This window comes from Clytia hemisphaerica, unplaced genomic scaffold (assembly GCF_902728285.1).
Source record: "Clytia hemisphaerica strain Z4C2 unplaced genomic scaffold, Clytia hemisphaerica genome assembly, whole genome shotgun sequence".
Lineage (NCBI taxonomy): Eukaryota > Metazoa > Cnidaria > Hydrozoa > Leptothecata > Clytiidae > Clytia > Clytia hemisphaerica.
The window spans coordinates 60625-79353 of NW_027104564.1; the positions used below are offsets into that span (position 1 = coordinate 60625).

General features: G+C 35.7%; 2 protein-coding genes and 1 long non-coding RNA gene across 3 annotated transcripts; all 3 read right to left on the reverse strand.

Annotated features, from left to right (window-relative positions):
• Positions 1-164: 164 nt before the first annotated feature.
• LOC136823370 (uncharacterized) lies at positions 165-3888 on the reverse strand. The gene has a single exon (XM_067079541.1). It carries the CDS (start codon positions 3866-3868, stop codon positions 2477-2479), a length of 1392 nt encoding a protein of 463 aa, XP_066935642.1. The 5' UTR covers positions 3869-3888; the 3' UTR covers positions 165-2476.
• Positions 3889-14023: 10135 nt separating this feature from the next.
• LOC136823376 (major facilitator superfamily domain-containing protein 6-like) lies at positions 14024-16347 on the reverse strand. Its single transcript, XM_067079551.1, has one exon. It carries the CDS (start codon positions 16226-16228, stop codon positions 14186-14188), a length of 2043 nt encoding a protein of 680 aa, XP_066935652.1. The 5' UTR covers positions 16229-16347; the 3' UTR covers positions 14024-14185.
• Positions 16348-16676: 329 nt separating this feature from the next.
• On the reverse strand, positions 16677-17765 carry LOC136823375 (uncharacterized). Its single transcript, XR_010849018.1, has 2 exons — positions 17413-17765; positions 16677-17106 (listed from the first exon to the last, which is right to left on the reverse strand). It is a non-coding gene; the product is annotated as an uncharacterized lncRNA (long non-coding RNA).
• Positions 17766-18729: the final 964 nt, after the last annotated feature.

Here is an 18729-nt window from a genome sequence, read left to right on the forward strand (position 1 = left end):
GACGTCAGAGGGAGCTCTTTTTATTTTGAGTGTCGAATGTGGAAAAAAATTTGGTGACAAATCTCTGGGTAAATAAAATGTAAACGACAAAAATTACTTCCCTAGATTAGTATTGTACGCCTGAAGAAAAGATGGAAGGAAGAGAAGAAAACATACAACAGAAATTAGAAGACTTAAATTCTTGAACATAACACTGCAATAAAGAACAAAATATACTTTACTGAACATCAAAAAATACAAAAAAACTTATAAAAAAATTTCACATCGAACCCTAAAATATATAAAATGTAAATATGAAACTATCTGACAGGTATATTTTCTTCAGTGATGCTTTTCCAAAACAAAAATAACATCCCTTTTATGTTCTAAGAGACCCTTGGTCGCATTTGTTGTCTGGGCACCCTTTAAAAATTGAGGGACTATTTGTTTATTGGGAAGATCCCAGGTTCGTGGTCCACAAGAACTAGGCAAACAATCCGAAAGGTGTTTTATAAGTCAGCACAAAATCTAGAAGGTTCAATTTTACAAATACGACCTCTTAAGAAGGTCTCTTATCCTATAAAAGAGCGCAAAATCTAGATGATTAATCCTACAAAAACGAGCTCCTTATCATATAAATATTTGATTGGATAGTCCATTGATTATAAAGTAAGTCAAGAAACTTGTTTCAAGGAAAAGATGGTCAAATATATATCCTTTAACAAAGGAAATACCACTTTTACAGGGATGATTTTTTTAAAAAGAGCTCTGCAACTCAGTTTAAGGGCCATTCACATATCTTAGGTAAAATTGCAGTGAGGGAGTTTGATATGTTGAAGTTAGAAAATCTGATGAAGAATACTGATTTTTCTCGATTCATTTCAGATTGTTTTGCTTTATAGCCTGAGGAGCCTTGCAAAAACAGCGAAACAATGCATCATGCAACCCCAGAATTGATACGTAAGTGGCCCCTTTTTAGAACTCGAAGCTGGTTAAAATTCAATATTAAACCATTACATGCATAAAAAAGTTAGTGAAACATCGTAAAATAAAATAAACACCGAGCTGTCAATAAATATTATCAATAAGTTTTAAGTAAAAAGTAAAAGGAATGAAACCTATTGTGTAGAACTAAATTTGGGTCTAAGTACGAAACGGGAGACTCGGTGACAAGGACATTAATGAATGTCAAACTAAAAATGTCAAATTTCATACCGAAAAATCAATTGAAAAATTGAAATCACATTAATTTGAGGATGAAACAATTAGACATATCACCAGAAATTAATAACAATCCTAAAATCCAAGGATATATAGATAACATATGACTATCGGATTATCTAGATAAAGTTATAAAAAAGTGTGTCTATTAGATCCAGACCTTTTGAGCATCAAGAGGTCCGTGGTAATGCAGAAGATCAAAACAGATCTTATCGCGCGAGCAAGCAGTTTTGCCATACTTTGCCAGAGCTTTTCCTGGGTTTTGATTAACTTGCAAGAGGAGCTTGTTGAATCGAATCTTGAAATTTTCCGAGGGGAATGAAGCTTCTTTTTGAAATACAATTTTCCAATGATCCGATGAAAATTCATAGTCGCTGTAACTCCAAGCGAACCCATCCATCTTCAGGGTAGACAAACTGTTAACACTGGACACGCTTACTAAGATGATATTTCGAGCAGGATTCTCCATGTATAACTTTTTCCAAACAGTTTTATCATCAGGTAAACAAAATTGGTATTGAATTTTATTATCTTCAAGAAATTTGCTCACAACTAATCTTCTATACTAAATGAGTTTATGAAAAATGTCTGTAACGCTAGCCCAGTAACATATGTTAAGGTTTCTAAAATTTGAACGCCGCGGCTGGAAAACCTATCCACCTTCGATACAAAAAGTCTCGCGCTAAGTTTGACAAGCGTAGAAAACTCGGATTAGAGAAGACTCTACACTGCTATTTGTAAACGAAAAAAGTTCTGACGTCAATTTCATGAAAAAGTACTGCGACGTCACAAAGTTTCAAATAAAAAGGTGTGGCATTTTTGTTGCACGATTTCGAATTATTTTATATCAACACACGCAACAAAATCCAACATTGTTGTTTGATGACTAAACTTCGTCTAACATTATTTAAAAAGGTTTCAATGTTGGTTGCATTGCATATGCGCCGGTCTTAAGCTGTCCTCATGTGAAGCCAACAAACGGGAAAACCTTCAGTGCTCAACCGCAAAGCGCGAGCCTCTCCTTCACAACTAAGGCTTTTTCTTTCCTAGAAGCAACCCTCTCACCACCTCGGACACCTTTGGGCGTCTGCAACGACGGGTACCCTCCATAATTTTGGCAGGGTCACTATGGCATTTCATTGAACACAAACTTGCGTTACCTTAAAAAGACATATAATCGAGGCTTACAGACACAAAATGTTGACTAATGTAAAAAGTTTAGAAGTATAATTTTTTTTATTGTATTCGGCATTTTAAGCCAAAACGATGTCAGGAATTAACCCACATTATCGTATTTTAAAGGCTTTTCATGTGCAAGCAAAACCGTTAACCGGCGTTTGCGACGACGGGAACCGTCTAGTAAGACCTCTTCAATTTCTCGATAACAGCAGAAGGGAAGATTTTTCTCTTTATCAGGGATGCATTGCAATTCTACTTCCTTACAAGTCGCTTCATGCGTAACCACCTTCCTTGGAAAAACCATTTTACTGATTTTGTTTCTCTTTAAGTAAGGCATCCAAGCTGCTTTATCACGAGGAAGCAAACCAGAGGTGACAGTGTAAAACATGGAATCAATACACATCAAAATCTTCTTTCTCATTTGTAGACGAAAGTGGAAAAACATTTCCATGTAGAATTGGTAGGTTTTCAAAGGAGATTCTTTGACTGTTTCAAGGTATTTCAACAAAACTTCAGTTTTGATACCAAATGGACCGCTTACATAATCACAAAACATGCATCCATTATCAGAAAAGTCATACCCTTCATCAAGAGCCATTTCTCCAAGTCGTTGCTTCATTTGATAGCAACCTGCCCTCCAATGACCAGAGGTGTTTCGATGAGATCCAGCAACTATTTCAGCCTTACCCAGGCTGATATCACGCACAAGTCGAATGATAGTTGAGAAGTTATCAAAACGTTCAATGTTTCTTGTTAACACAACATATTTCGTTTTGACACTCTTAGCCATCTCTTCCAAAACGTCAGCATGGGTTTGAGAGGTTTCTTCTTGCTCTATGATATGCATGTTGGGCAGCTTAACTTTGGCAATATCTTTCAGTTTAGGAATTTCTTTTGCACCTTTCTTAAGGAAAGCTAGGAAAGTCATATTCTTATACATACCAAAAGCTGCATCTTCAAACAATTCTTCAGCTTGCGTGGCCGGTATTTCATTGACAAAGTTGAAAGTGACGGTGACAAGTGAGTTAAGGGGAGCAACTTTACATGTTGGATCTAAAGGGATATGGTTCAAATATAGTGGATAATCTTGTTTTGCACCTTGGTATTTTTCTGGGCATATTTCCCCAGGATCTTTCATTTCTTTCTTTACTTTTTCAATTTTGGGTAAACGACCTGGATCTTCTCCAGCTAACACATTTCTTTGTTTGATAGCTTCTTTCAGGTGTTTTAATCCTTTCTCCAACTCAATAACCGATTTAGCTGATTCTGATTCATCTAATATTTTGATGACTGAGACATACGTTTCATCGAGAATGGTTTTGAGAGATTCAAGTGATTCACCATATTCTATCTCCTCATCTTCTTGTTCGATATCATTAGAATCAAAATAAGGATGAATTGATTTCATCATTGTTTTTCTGATCAATGACCAAACTGTCAAAGTCAACAACACCACAATAAAAACTTTGACAGCAATTGAGACCGACATTTCAAAATATTTCTATTTTTTACTCTGTAAAATGAAAGAAAGGTAAGTGATGTTTATGGATGTACCTGGTTTTATCAACACAAAATATCGCATTCAGCTGAAAATCAACCCATTCAAAATCTAGGCCCACAAGTCAGTAAATTGTAAAAAACACTGCTAATTGAACCCAACTAACTTTGAAAAGATTTTTTCCACATCGATACTGTGGAGCTCTCTGGAAATTTAATGATGTCAAATGAACTTTATCCTACTTGTGTATTGAAAAATAATGAAGAATGAATACTTAGTGGACTTTTCCAGGACCCTGTAGATGCACCAGACTGTTCAGTGTTTTTTCCCGGTGCCTTAAAGTATTATAAAATTACACTGGCCAAAACTGTCTGGTGTTACTACACAAAATTCTTGACACCAGCCTTTTTCTTCTTCAGCATTTAATTCCCGCACTGAACACACCGGACTGACTTACTACAGGTCTAGTTTTTAGATTGTCTGGTGGTAAAAACTGTTCTCATTCAACAACAAACGTTTTGCGTCTGGTGCTTCTGTAATTCGGTGCACTAACAGGGTCATACTTTTCAAATCAAAGTATCTAAGCTGATATTATCTCTGGATGCATTAGCTTACATGTTGCAAACAAAAAACATACTCATCTTTGTCAAAGGCTTTTTGTATTTCAAAGGTAATAAAAATATTTTGTTATCAAAAGCGAAAATAATAACATCTACGTTATTTCCAAGAGTAATGAAAAGGGGAAAATTTTTTTCTCCTTGAAGGCGTTATTTTATCAAAACAATCAGAAATGATAAATTGTAGTTTTGATTATTGTAAGAGGAAATACTAGAATCTAATTGGATGCGATAACACGAGCAATCCAGATGTTTCTATAAGTGTAGTGAAAACTTGTTGAGCGAAGTGAATAATACATGAGGCCTGACACTCTGGTTATACTTTCATAAACCTTTTGCTAGTCAGGATGTCATGTTGAATAATGGGCAGGTCTAAAACGCCTAATACCTACTACTTAATACTTACTACTTAATACTTAATACTGACTACCTAATCCGTTTGGATATTTTACAGACCAGAACTTCCAGGCCCTGACACTCCTTCGCATGTTCGAAATCTCTAAGTTTCGTGAAATTTGAATGTCAACACATAAGTCTTTGCCTTTTTATTTAAAGTCTTTCAATGTGTTATCTAAAAGAATATTTAAATATTTGCATTAAAGTAAATATTTTCTTCCCCCCATATAAGTACAAAGCAAAAGATTATTATCTTAGTTTTTTTCTTTTTCTTGCTCTCTCTTATGACTTTGATCTAATTATAAGAAAACATATGTAAATATTCAAATCAATTATTCTTATACACATCTTGTCTCCTTAATAAAGATCCAATCGGCTAAAACGTTATTTAAACGCTCTTCGAAATTAAATATAAGTCATTAATTGTATCCTTTTGTATTATCTGCATCATATGGAGCAGTGTCATAGTACTTCTTAAGATTGGTTCGTAGGGCTTTATATTCAATAACTATAATAATATTTTTGTCAAATAAGTCTCTGTTTTTAAGTCTCCAAAGCCTTAGAATGTTCTTAGAATGTTCTTAAATTAAAGGCCTCGAAGCCTTATGTTCTTATATAGTTTGTTCTTATAAAAAAAAAACGTGTAATAGGCAAAAGTTCAATGAGCACCTCCAAAAATCTCTCTTTTAGCATTTTCTACTAGAAATTTCTATCTAGTGATATTTAAAGCATCTTATTCAGCACATTAATAATTCTTATTATAATGAAGTTAAAAAGGCCATATTAAATGGCCCTGTCAATATTCTGGCTCGAAAAGGTCATTTGTAAATCAGGTTTGTAATAAAATCAAGTCATGTTTAAATATTCTCTGCCATCTACTGTACTTCAGTTACGTCTGCTCCAATGAAACAGGGGCATACTTACTTATTTTAAATTTTCAGATCGACTGATTCTTATAAATAAAGCTAATATGAGCAAACGAAATATTTTTCTCCTACGAAAAAGTGTGTCTCGACAAAATGTGTGTAGTCTGTAAACTTTATAGAAAAAGCGCGGGAAAATAAAGTGAAGAGCAAAAAAGAGAGAAAATATTCTCATGTCTTCAAAAGACTGTAAGACAAAAAGTTGAAATTTTTTTAACACCAAATTTTCAGATTAGGTCGAATTGGGCATGCTGATTATTTTAAAGGTATTTTCGAGCAATTTTGAGGTATATACAGTAAATATTAAGTATTAGGTAGTAAGTATTAAGTAGTAGGTATTAGGCGTTTTAGACCTGCCCGTTGAATAATTAAAAACTCAATCATAAAAACAATGATAAGTATATATAATCAATTGATAATGATTTTTTTGTTTTTACTTTTCTGAGTCGGAAAGGACGAGTTATCGATTATCAATCAATACCATTGATTTAAAATCATTGTCTCTTTGCTGGAAACATCTATTACCTTCATCTCACAATTTCTGGAAAGTGCCTCAATGGATTTTGGCATTAGAAACTCTTTTAATAACACTCCAGAAAATTTTTGTGGGAATTTAATTTTTCGGTTGGTCAAATTGTTTTTTCACCTGTAAGACATAGTGTTTGAAATTTTAATTTTTGATGTTTTTTTGTGTTTGATTTGGTATTTCGAAAATCTATAATTGATAGCGAATTGATATTTACAATTTTTTATCCCTAAATTTCAAATTAGCCATCAATTATCGATTTTAATCCATAACTGATCGATTGATTGATATTGAATATCTACCGATTTAAATTGATGATAGATTATAAATGGTTATGACCGTCTGGATTAATATGTTATTGTTTTATGCTGGAGTTTTTAATTATTCAACATGACATCCTGAATATAGCAAAAGGTCTATTAGGCTCTTCCAGTTAAAGTCCGTTACATGGGGCTGGACGACAGCTGATCTCCAAGGTACATAATTTTTCTTGAAATTTCTGGATTGCAAATACAAAAGCAATTACTTGTTTGGGAGGATGCGACAGTTTTGCATAACTAATTACTCCACACTTTAAGTGGATGCAACTAAAACAAGCAGAAAAATACCTAAAATAAAGATTGGAACTAATTTCTTAATTAGCTACTTATTTCATTCACCCCCTATGTGTCAAATTTTTTTGTCAGCATTGTATTGTTGTAAAGGGAAAGATAAAAGAGGTAAGATTAGCCTACTTTCTAATCCTGATATAGGAGTTTCAGCTTAGACTGGTTATCAGACCTTTTCGCCATTGATGTCATTTTATATGCAAGCAGCTATTTTTCATACAAATCATACCGTGAGTGGTCCTAAATCCAAAGCCCTGCCTAAATCTGATGGGGTCTTTCAAAGATAGAAACTAAAATAAAACAACCTTTCGCTGTGACGCAATGAAGATACCAAAGTGTCAACTAGAGTAGACTGAGCAATTTGATACACTGAACCAATTGAACCAAAACATTAATTGCTTCTTTTACAAAACATAATTTAGGGGCACTGGTAGGGTTGGGAGCTTTCTTAATAAAGGTCTGTAAATTACACGTTATAAGTATTTTTGAATGATAGCGTTCTGTCGTGTCTCGTTGGAGCAAGCGGTTAGGCATTGGGTTTGTATTGTAAGCCAACAAGGTTGTTGCTTGCATTTGGTGGTTCCAGCCGGGGTTGGAGACTTATTTCACCGGTACGGGCAAATTTCAGAAAAATACTTAGAAAACAGTCAGAAACACTAGAGAAAGTCAGAAATCAGGATAGAAGATAGGAAAGTAGAAAATAAGAGAGGATGCATCCTGGTGGATGATATCGTTTGCCAACCGTACGGTTACGGTTAAAAATGAGTTGTTACCTATTTATAAAAAGACCTTTGCCTTTTTCTCATTAAGGAGATTTTCAACCTTCCTTTTTAGTGGGATTTAGTCGAGCATTTTCCCCTACTAATGCCGCTATAAAGTTGATAGCCACCGCTTGACCAGTTCAGTAGACCAGTTGACGTGGAGCGCTTTCCTAATTTGTTCAGACGGGTTCAACGAAGTAAAATTAGTGAAAAACCGTAATATCCTAATTGCCCCCGCAAGGAGCGTAGCGACTGAGGAGGCATTCATAGCTTCACGCAATATATTGGACTGGAATCTCGATTTTTTGCGAATTGTTTTTGTTTGTCGTAATCGGCTTTCCGGCCAATTAAGTGTTCCGCAAAAATATGGCGGTAAATTATACAGCGGTAAATGTTATACATATTTTCATATTACGTTATATGCTATTACCATTGTTGCGTATTACATTTTATTAGTTTTGATTTAGCATTGAAAAGCTGAAGCGAGTGTTATAAATGCAAATCAAAACAGCGGATGATATAACACGAGTTAGTATATTACATGTGCAAATTAAATCAAAACAAACAAAATGGCAGACTGGTTATGATGATGAGGAACATTGACTGGAAAAAGTGTTTTGTATGTCAAATTTTGTTTCTTGTCTTTGAAACTGAATACTAAATATTGTAATTTAGTCAGAAGTTCCAGAAGTTCATTTCAGCAATTATTTCAATTCTTTTTCTGGAGTCTTTAAAGAAGTTTGCTCAAGTTTTAAAATGTGCATTTGATATTTTTGTTCAAACTGTAATTTATCTTTGTCTGTTATTATATTAATAACTAGCTTTATTGTTTATAGAGCTTCTTGAGCTTTAAAGACCATCACATGGTCGTAACTCGAGAAAGTCCTTCTTAACTTGGTAAAACAAGATACCGGCAAAGTACAAAAAAGTTGAATGAACACATAAGTAAAGTTGAATCCAAAAGTGGTTGAATGTGTTGAATGTCAATCAATGTTTTTTTTTTGGTCTTCAAAATAGATTTACCTCACTTAGAGTGTTTTCACTGTTTGTTCAGTGTGGTAAATCTATTTTAAAAACCTGAAAAAAAGTTTGTTTACATTCTTTTTACTTTGCATGCGCACGTTCAACTTTTTCATGCAGTTGTGATAGCCTAAAAAATAACTTACGCTCCATGGGTTTGGAGAAATAGCTCCAATTCTAGCTTTCCAAGTTAAGGCATTTAACGGTGGTTAGACTACGCACACAGACAGTCATACAGGAACACCATAAAGTGAGAGTATATAGCTAAAAACTCAAAAAGTCTAGTTTCCTGAAGGCCCGTCTCTTCATTGTCTGCGCTGCAATCATATCTTAATGGCTTCAATCCTTTCAGCTTGGAGAAAATATTGCATCATGAAAAAGTACTATGCACTTGAAAAAAAATTAGGCACATTTCAACTTTTCGACTGTATGTCTGAATGGACCACAATGACATTCCTTTATTTTTCTTTTGACTGCAAGCACAATGCACACAAGTGGAGCCCGGCCTTAACTAGGATTGGTTTATTTCAGATGGCGCAGAACTTTTTGATAAATTTTATCATCTTATCATCTTACTATTGTTTATTAGGCAAAGTAGCAAAGAGAATTGTTGAAATATATAGCAGCCAATGAAAAATAAACAAGCTATTTCTGATTGGTTACCTTGTTGATTTATTCACCGCTATATATTTTGCCTGCAATCTAAGATGTCTGCAGCATTATCGGAAAAGGTCTATTTAGTGAATGATCATGACATATATTGTTGTAAGACAAAACAAACAAACAAGGAGATGTGAAAGTTAGTAAGATAATGACACCATGATTTTCGAAATATGTTTTCCAGAAGCTTTTCCAGCTTTTCCTTGAATTTTATTAAATTGTCAAGCTGCATGAATTCTTCAAGTATTTTGTTAATGGAATATGATTTTTTTTCAACCAATCAATAAATAATTAAATCAATCAATTATTCCTGATTATTTTTTATGATTTAATTTTTAAAGCATTAAAAGCTTTATAAGTACACAACATGACTTTTCTGTAGGGGCATTTAGTGAAAGCTATGACTAGTATGATACGGTAAAAAATATAAATTTACCAATTACAGCCGTATTTTTTGCTCATGTTGATAACGACTGTATCTTCTTGTTCGCAGCTTGAGGCTACCATGTTTGAAAAAGAGACGCACACACAGATATCTAAGCCCTACAGCCGTTAGTAGGTACTGAAACTCTACCGAAATCTACCAACACATCTCGTGAAGCCAGACTCGATGTATCAGCAAGAGGATTTTGGGTGACCGGCCAGAAAGCATTTTTTGATGTAAGGGTTTTCAACCCATTAGCGAAGAGGTACGCCACTCAAGATCCGACGCGAAGTTACGTCGTAAATGAAAATGACAAAAAACGAGAGTACAACGAACGAGTTCTTCAAATTGAGCACGGCTCATTCACTCCCCTCGTATTTGCAGCAACCGGTGGAACTGGTCGAGAATGTCTAAAATTTATTAAGAGACTCTCAGATATGATTTCAAACAAAGAACGATCACGATATTCAGAGACTGTTTCGTGGTTTTTTCGCAAACTGAACTTTATGCTCATTAGAGCAATACATACGTGTTTTCGTGGTAGTAGAACCACACAGAACTTTTCTTCGGCGATTTATGATGTCGGTGTCACTGAGGCATTGACAAATATTCGTCAATAATTTTGAACATTTTCTATATGACTAATTGATTTATTTATATATATAAAAAATAAAAAATAGGGCAACCTAGATTTGTTTTATAGCGTGCCGGGAAAGCCTCCGGAGTTATTTGATTGTAATAGGCTAATGCTACATTTGAAAAATAACGTATACTCTAGTAATATTGTAAAAAAAAAAAAAAAAAAAAAAAAAAAAAAAAAAAAAAAAAAGATATCTAAGCCCGAAGGGCTAGATAGGCAACTTTAAGCTTTCTCCAGCAAAAAAAAGTGAAGCAAAAATTTGACTTTTTAAATCTCGTGCCGATGGATAGGATCTAGCATTTTAATTGTTTTCGGAGCGCGAGATCAAAAAAACCGTAGGCGGCAAACGCTATTTCACATCTCTCAAACCGGTGAAATTGCATATTTTAGTCACGTGACTCTGGTAGGAAATCCTTCCAAAGATGAGCTTCACTTTTTGATAAAAGCCGCAAATCTAGCCCTTCGGGCTTTACAGATATCTGTGGACGCACAAAGCAGGCTCCTTGAGTATCATCCTGGATACCCAGAGTACGATGGACCTGAAAGGTCATGTTTTTAACTAAACACAATGTTTTCATCTACAAAATAGCTCGGTTGAAAACTCTCAAAAACTATGGTGAAAACCGAAAACCTTCAAAAGGGGGACCTAAAAAAGCCAGAGGATTGCCTTCTCACTGATAAAAATCGTGCAAACTTAATATAAGAGTAGGGGGCGTACGATCTGGCGGTATTCGGGATAAGGAAGGCCTAATTTAGGGCCGGGAAGCGGTAAAAACGATAAAAAGTGTTCGGGAAACGGTATTTTGCAAGAGCCACGGTGACGGTAAAACACCTGATTTTTCGTCCGGGATGAGGTAATTCTTATAAAAAACAGCGGTATTTCGGTAAAGAGCCATATACGTAGAAGGTGTACATAAAATTTTCGGACTATAAAAAAGCTTGTCACAGGAGTCAGCAAAGGTGAAAAAACGCGAAAAACACCCAAAAAATAAGGATCTTATATTTCATAAAAAACCTTACCTTATCGGGGAAAACTTCGTCGGGGAAAATTTTTGTCGGGGAAAAATTCGTCACTTGCTGGTACATGTTTTTTCTTTTATAAGCATAACGTTTATAAGCATATGCAGACTCAGTTTTTGGTACCTAAACAATGCCTCTATTGTTTGAGAACAATACAATGCTAAGCATAATGCGAGCCTGACATATGGACAGACACTTGCTTATAAAAAAAAAACAATTACAGGGAAAAATTTTCGCCGGGGAAAATATTCGTCACTTGTCCAAAATTTCGTCACTTTTCCCCGACGAAGTTTTCCCCGATAAGGTATTTGAAACGTTAATGCAGATGTGCACGGGACTTTATAAAGCTATTAGCGAGTTTATGTATTTGCACTTTTGAGGACGGTAAAGTGACTGAAGCGATTTGGAAAAACCCGCAATTCCGCCCCGCAAAATCGAGGACGGTAAAAGTGCTGATTTACCGTCGTCCTCAGCTGGTCAGGATCTAGCCAAATTAGAACCTTACCGCCTCCGTCGCTGACAAACACACATACAAAAACTCGGTAATGTTTTGTTCGCGGAGAAACTAGGCTACGTCATATCTCCTTTGTTCCACTTGAGCTTCTCTTCGAAGAGAAGAAGTTTTACGTATCCGGAGCGCAGGAGATATGACTGTCGCATAGGATAAACCAGACAAAGATTCGAATTTTTGAATGTTTTTTTTTCGAATTCGATCAGCTTGTCCTATCTGTCACCTCGAAACTTTGGGGTAGACTGGCGTCTTCAAAAATGGTCGAATTGCCGGCTGAAATTTTGCACGCTTGTTCTTCTTCCTTGGGTGAGTCCCTGGGGTGTTTCTTTTATTCAATGATTTATCATAGCCCAAAGGGCTAGATTTGCAGCTTTAACCTTTATCCAGCAAAAAAATGAAGCACGATTTTGTGACTTGATTGAATTTCGAGGTGATGGATAGGATCTAGCATTTTCATCGTTCTCGGAGTGCGAGATCAAGAAAAGTAGGCGGCAAACGCTATTTCGCATTATCATCGTCTGCGTTTGAGGTAAGAGTTGGTCAGTCCCTTTTTTTCTGGTATCTCTGGGCTAAATCAATTAATTAGTACTTTTATTAGAATCTTAGTAGAGTATGCAAAATAAAGTTCAGACCATACCTAAAATATTCAAATATGTCTCTTTCACAGACGCAAAAATTTTTTCACCCGAGGTGAAAAAGAAATTGTGTATAGTATTATGTAAAAATATGCAAAAATTTGCAAAAAAATCCTCAAAAAAATTTTCACTCTAGTCCTCAGGACCGGGGTGAAATCAACCCCGGGCTGAGTTCAACCCGCCTAAAAACGATTTCACCCCACCTAAATACGTGTATACAGAAACAGTATTTTCTTTATAGACCGGAGTGAATTTCACCCCGGCTACGTGTAACCACCGCCTTAGTACAATCAATGCTTAAAAACTTATAAAGAATTTACCGAATACTTCTAAGAAGTGTTATCTATGCTGCTATACTGTTTTTTATTCATTTTTGGAAAAAATTGTTAAAACTTATGAAAAGTTAGCGAGTACCTCATCAAAAACCGGGATTTTTCATCCCGTTTCTTAGTGAATTCCACTTCGACGATTTTCGAAATAGAAGTCTTTCAAGTGTTTTGAAGCAAATTCAACTTTTTTGGTACTTACTGCAGGAGCTTCAAACGTTTAAAGTGACGTCAAAAAATCGCAAAGTGGAATAGACGTTAGAGCGTAGAAAAAAAGCCGTGACGTCTAATATAGGCTAATGAAAAGTGGCCCTGCAAAGAATTCTTAAAAGTTAAATCAAAGCATAAAATTCTCAGAGGCTAGAAATTTAAAAATAATAGCTAAAAACACAAGAATTTGCGAACTCAAAACATACAACTTCCTTTTGAAACCATGCCGAGAGAGATTTGAAAAGCGAAAATTTTTGGGGGATTCAAACTCCGAAAGTTAAGAAAGCTCAAACACATCTTTTTGAAAGTCTCTCAAAATGCGTATAATTGATATGTAGTACCCAATAATACTCTTGTGGTTGGCTGCAAGGGGATGATAATTACATAGTGAATATAATGGTTTTTGGAGTAACTAACAAACTATGCAAACATCAATTTATTGATTCACTATAAAAAAAATTTACAAAAAAAATATTCTGTACTATGTACAGCTAGGTAAAGTCATCCTCCTGAGAACAATCTACTTTGATCGGTTTAACCGAATTAATTTTCGAGAGATTCAATTTAACTTTTCCGCAAAATGTTACCATTTTTCTGAAATTAAATTCACACGAGATTTTCAAGGTATAAAACACTGTAAATTTGCTATTTTGCCATTTTCACGGTCACTTTCAACGATTTTTTCGCTGATTTCGTGTAATTAACTCTCACGAAAATTTTAAACTGATCAAAGTAGCTGTTTTGGAAAGTATTATTATTCACTAAAAAGCATAGGATACCCCTTATATTTCTTTGTTCTCGAAATTAGATAAGTCAAATCGCAAAAAGATTTTTGAGTTTTGAGGAATAAATTTCGCACTAATATAATTTCAAAATTAAGTATACAGCGTGTCCGAAAAAATCGGAACAGAATTTTCATGGGTTTTAATAAATATCGATTACTATATGTCCAACTTTTTTCCGGAAAAAACTGTAAAGTATAACTCAAAGTGAAAGATTTCCTATCAAAATGCATATCAAAAAGAGCATCTTTATAACTCAGTTGTCGGATTGGATGATGGTTTATCCTTAGCAGATTGTTCATCACCATCATCCTCTCCAACAACAGCAATGTTTTCCTCACCAACAGGTGATTGTCTGTCTATCGCTTCGTCTGATTCTAAAGCTTCATTAGAAGCTCCTTCTTCATGAAAAACTTCATTATTTTTATCGTTTTGTTGTGAATCCGCATCTTTATCTACAGCACTTTCACTGTCTTTGTCCTCATTTTTATTTTGTTCATCTTCTCCCTCTTGAACATTATTATCTGGAGGTGGTGAAGCTTGTTGCGCAGACTCTTCAGCTGCCGGTGCTGCATTCTCCTCTGTCTGTTTATCTTCGGAGGAGGGTGTCTCCTTATTATTGTCTTTATCTCCCTCAACAGTCTCTTTACTTTCGTCACCTCTCTCTCTGGCTTCTTCAGCAGGGGGTGGTATACCTTCCGAATTTCTCCAGATATAGTTTATAAGCAAATAGATGAAAAAGATAACGATACATAAACATCCAAACAAGACGAACGTTTTCGGGGCGCCATAATGATGGACCAAAATACCACCGATCACTTCACCCGCGCCATACCCAAGACCCCAGTGAACACCGTGTAAAATACATTGCATTGTGGTCTGGGCACCTGGTCTAGAATTTTTACTGACGTAAGATAAACATGCGGCCCATACGGCGGCCGTTGTGATTCCCGGGAGGAGTTCGACGGCCAATACCATCCACGTGTTTGGAATGACGGCATAGTAAAACAAACGGACGGAATAACATAATAATCCCAAATATAAAACACGAACTTCGCCGATCTTTTTAATAAGTCTTTCTGATAAGAAGTACATGCTGACTTCGGCGACACAATTGACAGCCGAGATGACGGAAAACAGTAATTGGGTACCTCCCAAATCTTTCAAATGCCAAAACAAAAATGTCTTAATGAATGCCATCAGAAATCCAAGGTAAAGAGCGGTGAATAAAAACATGAGATAGGTTGGCTGTTTCAAGGCGACCAAACCAACTGACAAACTTCGTTTTTGAGCAGCTTTCTTTTTCGCATTGAAATGAAGTTTCAGTGAGATAATTAAGCCGAGCGACATCAGGACTGCAAAAACGTAAAAGGAAGGGATGAAGTCGACAACTTCACGATTCTTACTGATCGCGCAACGATGAGTGGTCTTGAGGGACGCTCCGACGATGAATGCGCCCATACCCCAACCAAGCGATCCGGTCAATCTCTGTTTTCCGTATCGATGAGACTCTTTACCCAGCATGGTTAAGGTTGCAGTATCGACCAAAGCGAGGGCCGGTGAAGCAATCACGTTTCCAAACAATGTGATCAAGAATAAAGATGTGAAGGTTTGAGTCGCGTCGATTTTGTATTTCTGGTAAATCTCCTCACTTAGGTTGGTGATGAAATCCAGCGGCCAGGGATCAGGGTCTTTGGAGAAATAGTAATCTTGCGTGTTGTCATTAAGCACCATTTTATCGATCTCCGGTTCACCAACCAGTGAAGACATTTCGTCGTTCATATCGCGATCCGTTCTGTTGCAATGCTTCTCTAAAATGATTGGCTGTTGTTTGGGGCCTGGAACCAGGGACAATGCGAAGGTGGATGTGATGAGAGCGATCATAGAGATGACCAGAGCGAACCGATGGATGTGAAACTTGTCCACTAATGCTCCCCATACTGGCGTTGCAAGGAACTGAACGAATGGTTTCAATCCCATGATTACACCGACTTGACTTGGAGTCAACATCAATTGTTTGAAATACAGGGCCAAGTATGGTAACAACGATCCCCAAGCGGAGAAGAAACAGAAGTAGTAGCCTTTGGAGAGCAACAGTTGTCGGTTGACTTGTGGGCAGCATAATCCCATAGCTTTCCGGTCTTCGGTGTTCAGTAGTTTGAAGTCTTCCTCTTCTTCTTCCTCCTGAGGTTGGTCCCCTCCTCCTCCTTCCACATCCTGCATTAGAGGTTGATTCTCCTCGCTACCTCCTTCTCCAGGGGAGGTATCCGCCTCATCGTTGCGTGTCCCCATACCGGCTTTTCAGTCTTCAAGAAAATTCCAAATCCAAAGTAATATGAAACATAAAAAAAATCAATTTCGTCTATCCATTTTCAGCTTGGTTGGTGTTCTGTTTCTATTGCAGCTGCAAAATTTTTGGTCAGCTCACCTTGAGTATAAACAAAACAAAGCAAACGTTCGAATTTCATAATAGGTAATGAAGCGTATAGTTTTCTTTGTGAGGTAATTCGATGTTTTGAGTGCAAAATGTTGTCTCTCACCTCCACAAAACTTTCTTCTTCCAAATAGCAAACAAATTTGTTTATCAAAAACAATAGAAACAGTGTTTCAAAAACTGAGATTAAAATTAAAGATATTTATTTACTATAATTAACAAAAAAATCAAACTGAAGATAAAAAGTATGAGAAGAAAAAGCAGTAAATTCATTTTCTGGATGATCGAGAAAAAGAAACACAAAAGTTTACAATGATACAAAATAAATCTCTTTCTCAAGTAATCCAAATTAAGTATTTACAAAAATTAGGGTGTTCTTAATTTAGCTATTCATATAAAAAAATTTCCAACTATATTTACATATTGACTAACATAGGTCATGTGATAGATTAAAATAACAAAACTTTCTATAGTCAGTCAGTTCAATTGAAATTTTCACAAGGAAAGCTTGGATAACAGCCCTTCCCAGGTCATTTTTGCTGACCAAATTAAAATCCTTATGAGACAAAGTCAATGATAAAGAGTAGGTCTTCGTCCTAAAATAAGTTCTGGTTTACATAATATATAAACACGTTCAACGCCTCTGATACCTTCAGAAAGATTCCTGCTTTCACCTTCTGATTGACTTTCGCTTTTGGTTCGATTTCTTTGACGCACAGATCGGGCAAAACAAATCCTAAAACATCGAATGGAAAAACTAAGTCAAAAATATTGTCCATTTCAGTCTGCATTTGATGATAAGAAAACATCAGAGAAAAGGTTCAACAGCTTAGTAAATTGAATCAAAATTGGGGTATTCTTTAAAAAAAAATTCAAACCTTCCCCACTTTGAAGAGGTCACATTTTGCAACCAGGGGAGAGCAAGAAGAAATAAACTTTGAAAACCCAAGTCCGGTCTTATCAAAAATTGAGGAGTATGACCTTATGAAAATGACTTCTTCAATATGGACCGTAAAATATTTTGCTGGGCGGACAATCTAACCTGTTGGTGAGCACTGCCACTTTGTTGTAAACATACGTCATGGAAATAATGTTGGCATCCGAAACACACCAAACTCTTTCCTTTACGACTGTCTGAAAACGTGAAACGGGAGAAAAAATTTGATAAAAATCGTGAAGAACTTTCGGGTTTGTTTTTTGTTTCGTAAATGAAAGGACAGCAAAGCTGAATATCTTTTACAGCCGTATATGTATAAAAGTTGCGAAGCGATCGAGAGCCTCCTCGATTCACAAGTTGCAAGCAAAACATTTATGACATACAAACACTGTATATTCAACAGCATTTGTGCAGTTTTCTTTTACCGTCATTTTCATTTGTATAAGATTCCCATTTCCCCATTAAGATTTTTGTCACTTCCTCGGACCTGTTGGTATTCCCGGTAGACCGTCATAATTTGTTCTAAAGAATGGATAGAGCGTGAAACAGTACTCAGAATGTACAAATAATTTATTCTTTTCGAATTTTTTTACAAAGTTATTGAATAGATTTTAAATCAACCTTTTCAACTCTTAATGCAGAACGTCACTGCGTGTATACTTTTGAAGCCCCCGGGGAGTTTGTCCACTCCAATAAGATTTTTTTATTATGATTAAAAAAATAGCTTTGCCAAAGTTGAGAGCCTGTGTCATAAGAATATCGAAATTAGAATGTGACCACTGCTCTAAAATTATTCGAACACTTTAAGTGAAAATTTTGAAATATTGTCGGAGTTTTGACGATGGACGATAATTTTTGCCCTGTTTACTTTGTTATGATAGAGATAAAAGACTTGAGAAGAGGTAGAACAACGAGAGACTTTTGTCGAAGTTTTTTGACGTTGTTTAGCAAGGTATTCAAGTGGTATATCATCAAATCGTATTGTTGCATCATTTATATGCTTTTAACGAGGCGGCAACGAACTAGTGTTTATCTTTAAAAAAGACCAAGGAGAATGGATGTCAGTCGTTTTATCTGTTCAGTGGTTTTACACACTTTTGAAAACAAATAAGGAATCGTTGGTAAAAGAAAGAATAAGATTACCGGTGACAACCATTTTTCCTTGGCAACTACTGCCCAACATTGTACATTTCTAAACGAAGAGAAGGGTTATAAACCATAAAAAAAATAGATACAAAAAAACAACGATGTAACGGATGAAGCCAAAGATGAAAAAACTCGATCTATCCGAAATTAATGGAACAAGCGTTCTAATTTTGGACCGATAAACTCGAGCCCTAATATACTTAAGCCATTTTCTTCAAGTATAACTTAGTATGTACCCGTGACGGCAGTTTCCACGATTTGACTTTTACGTGAACG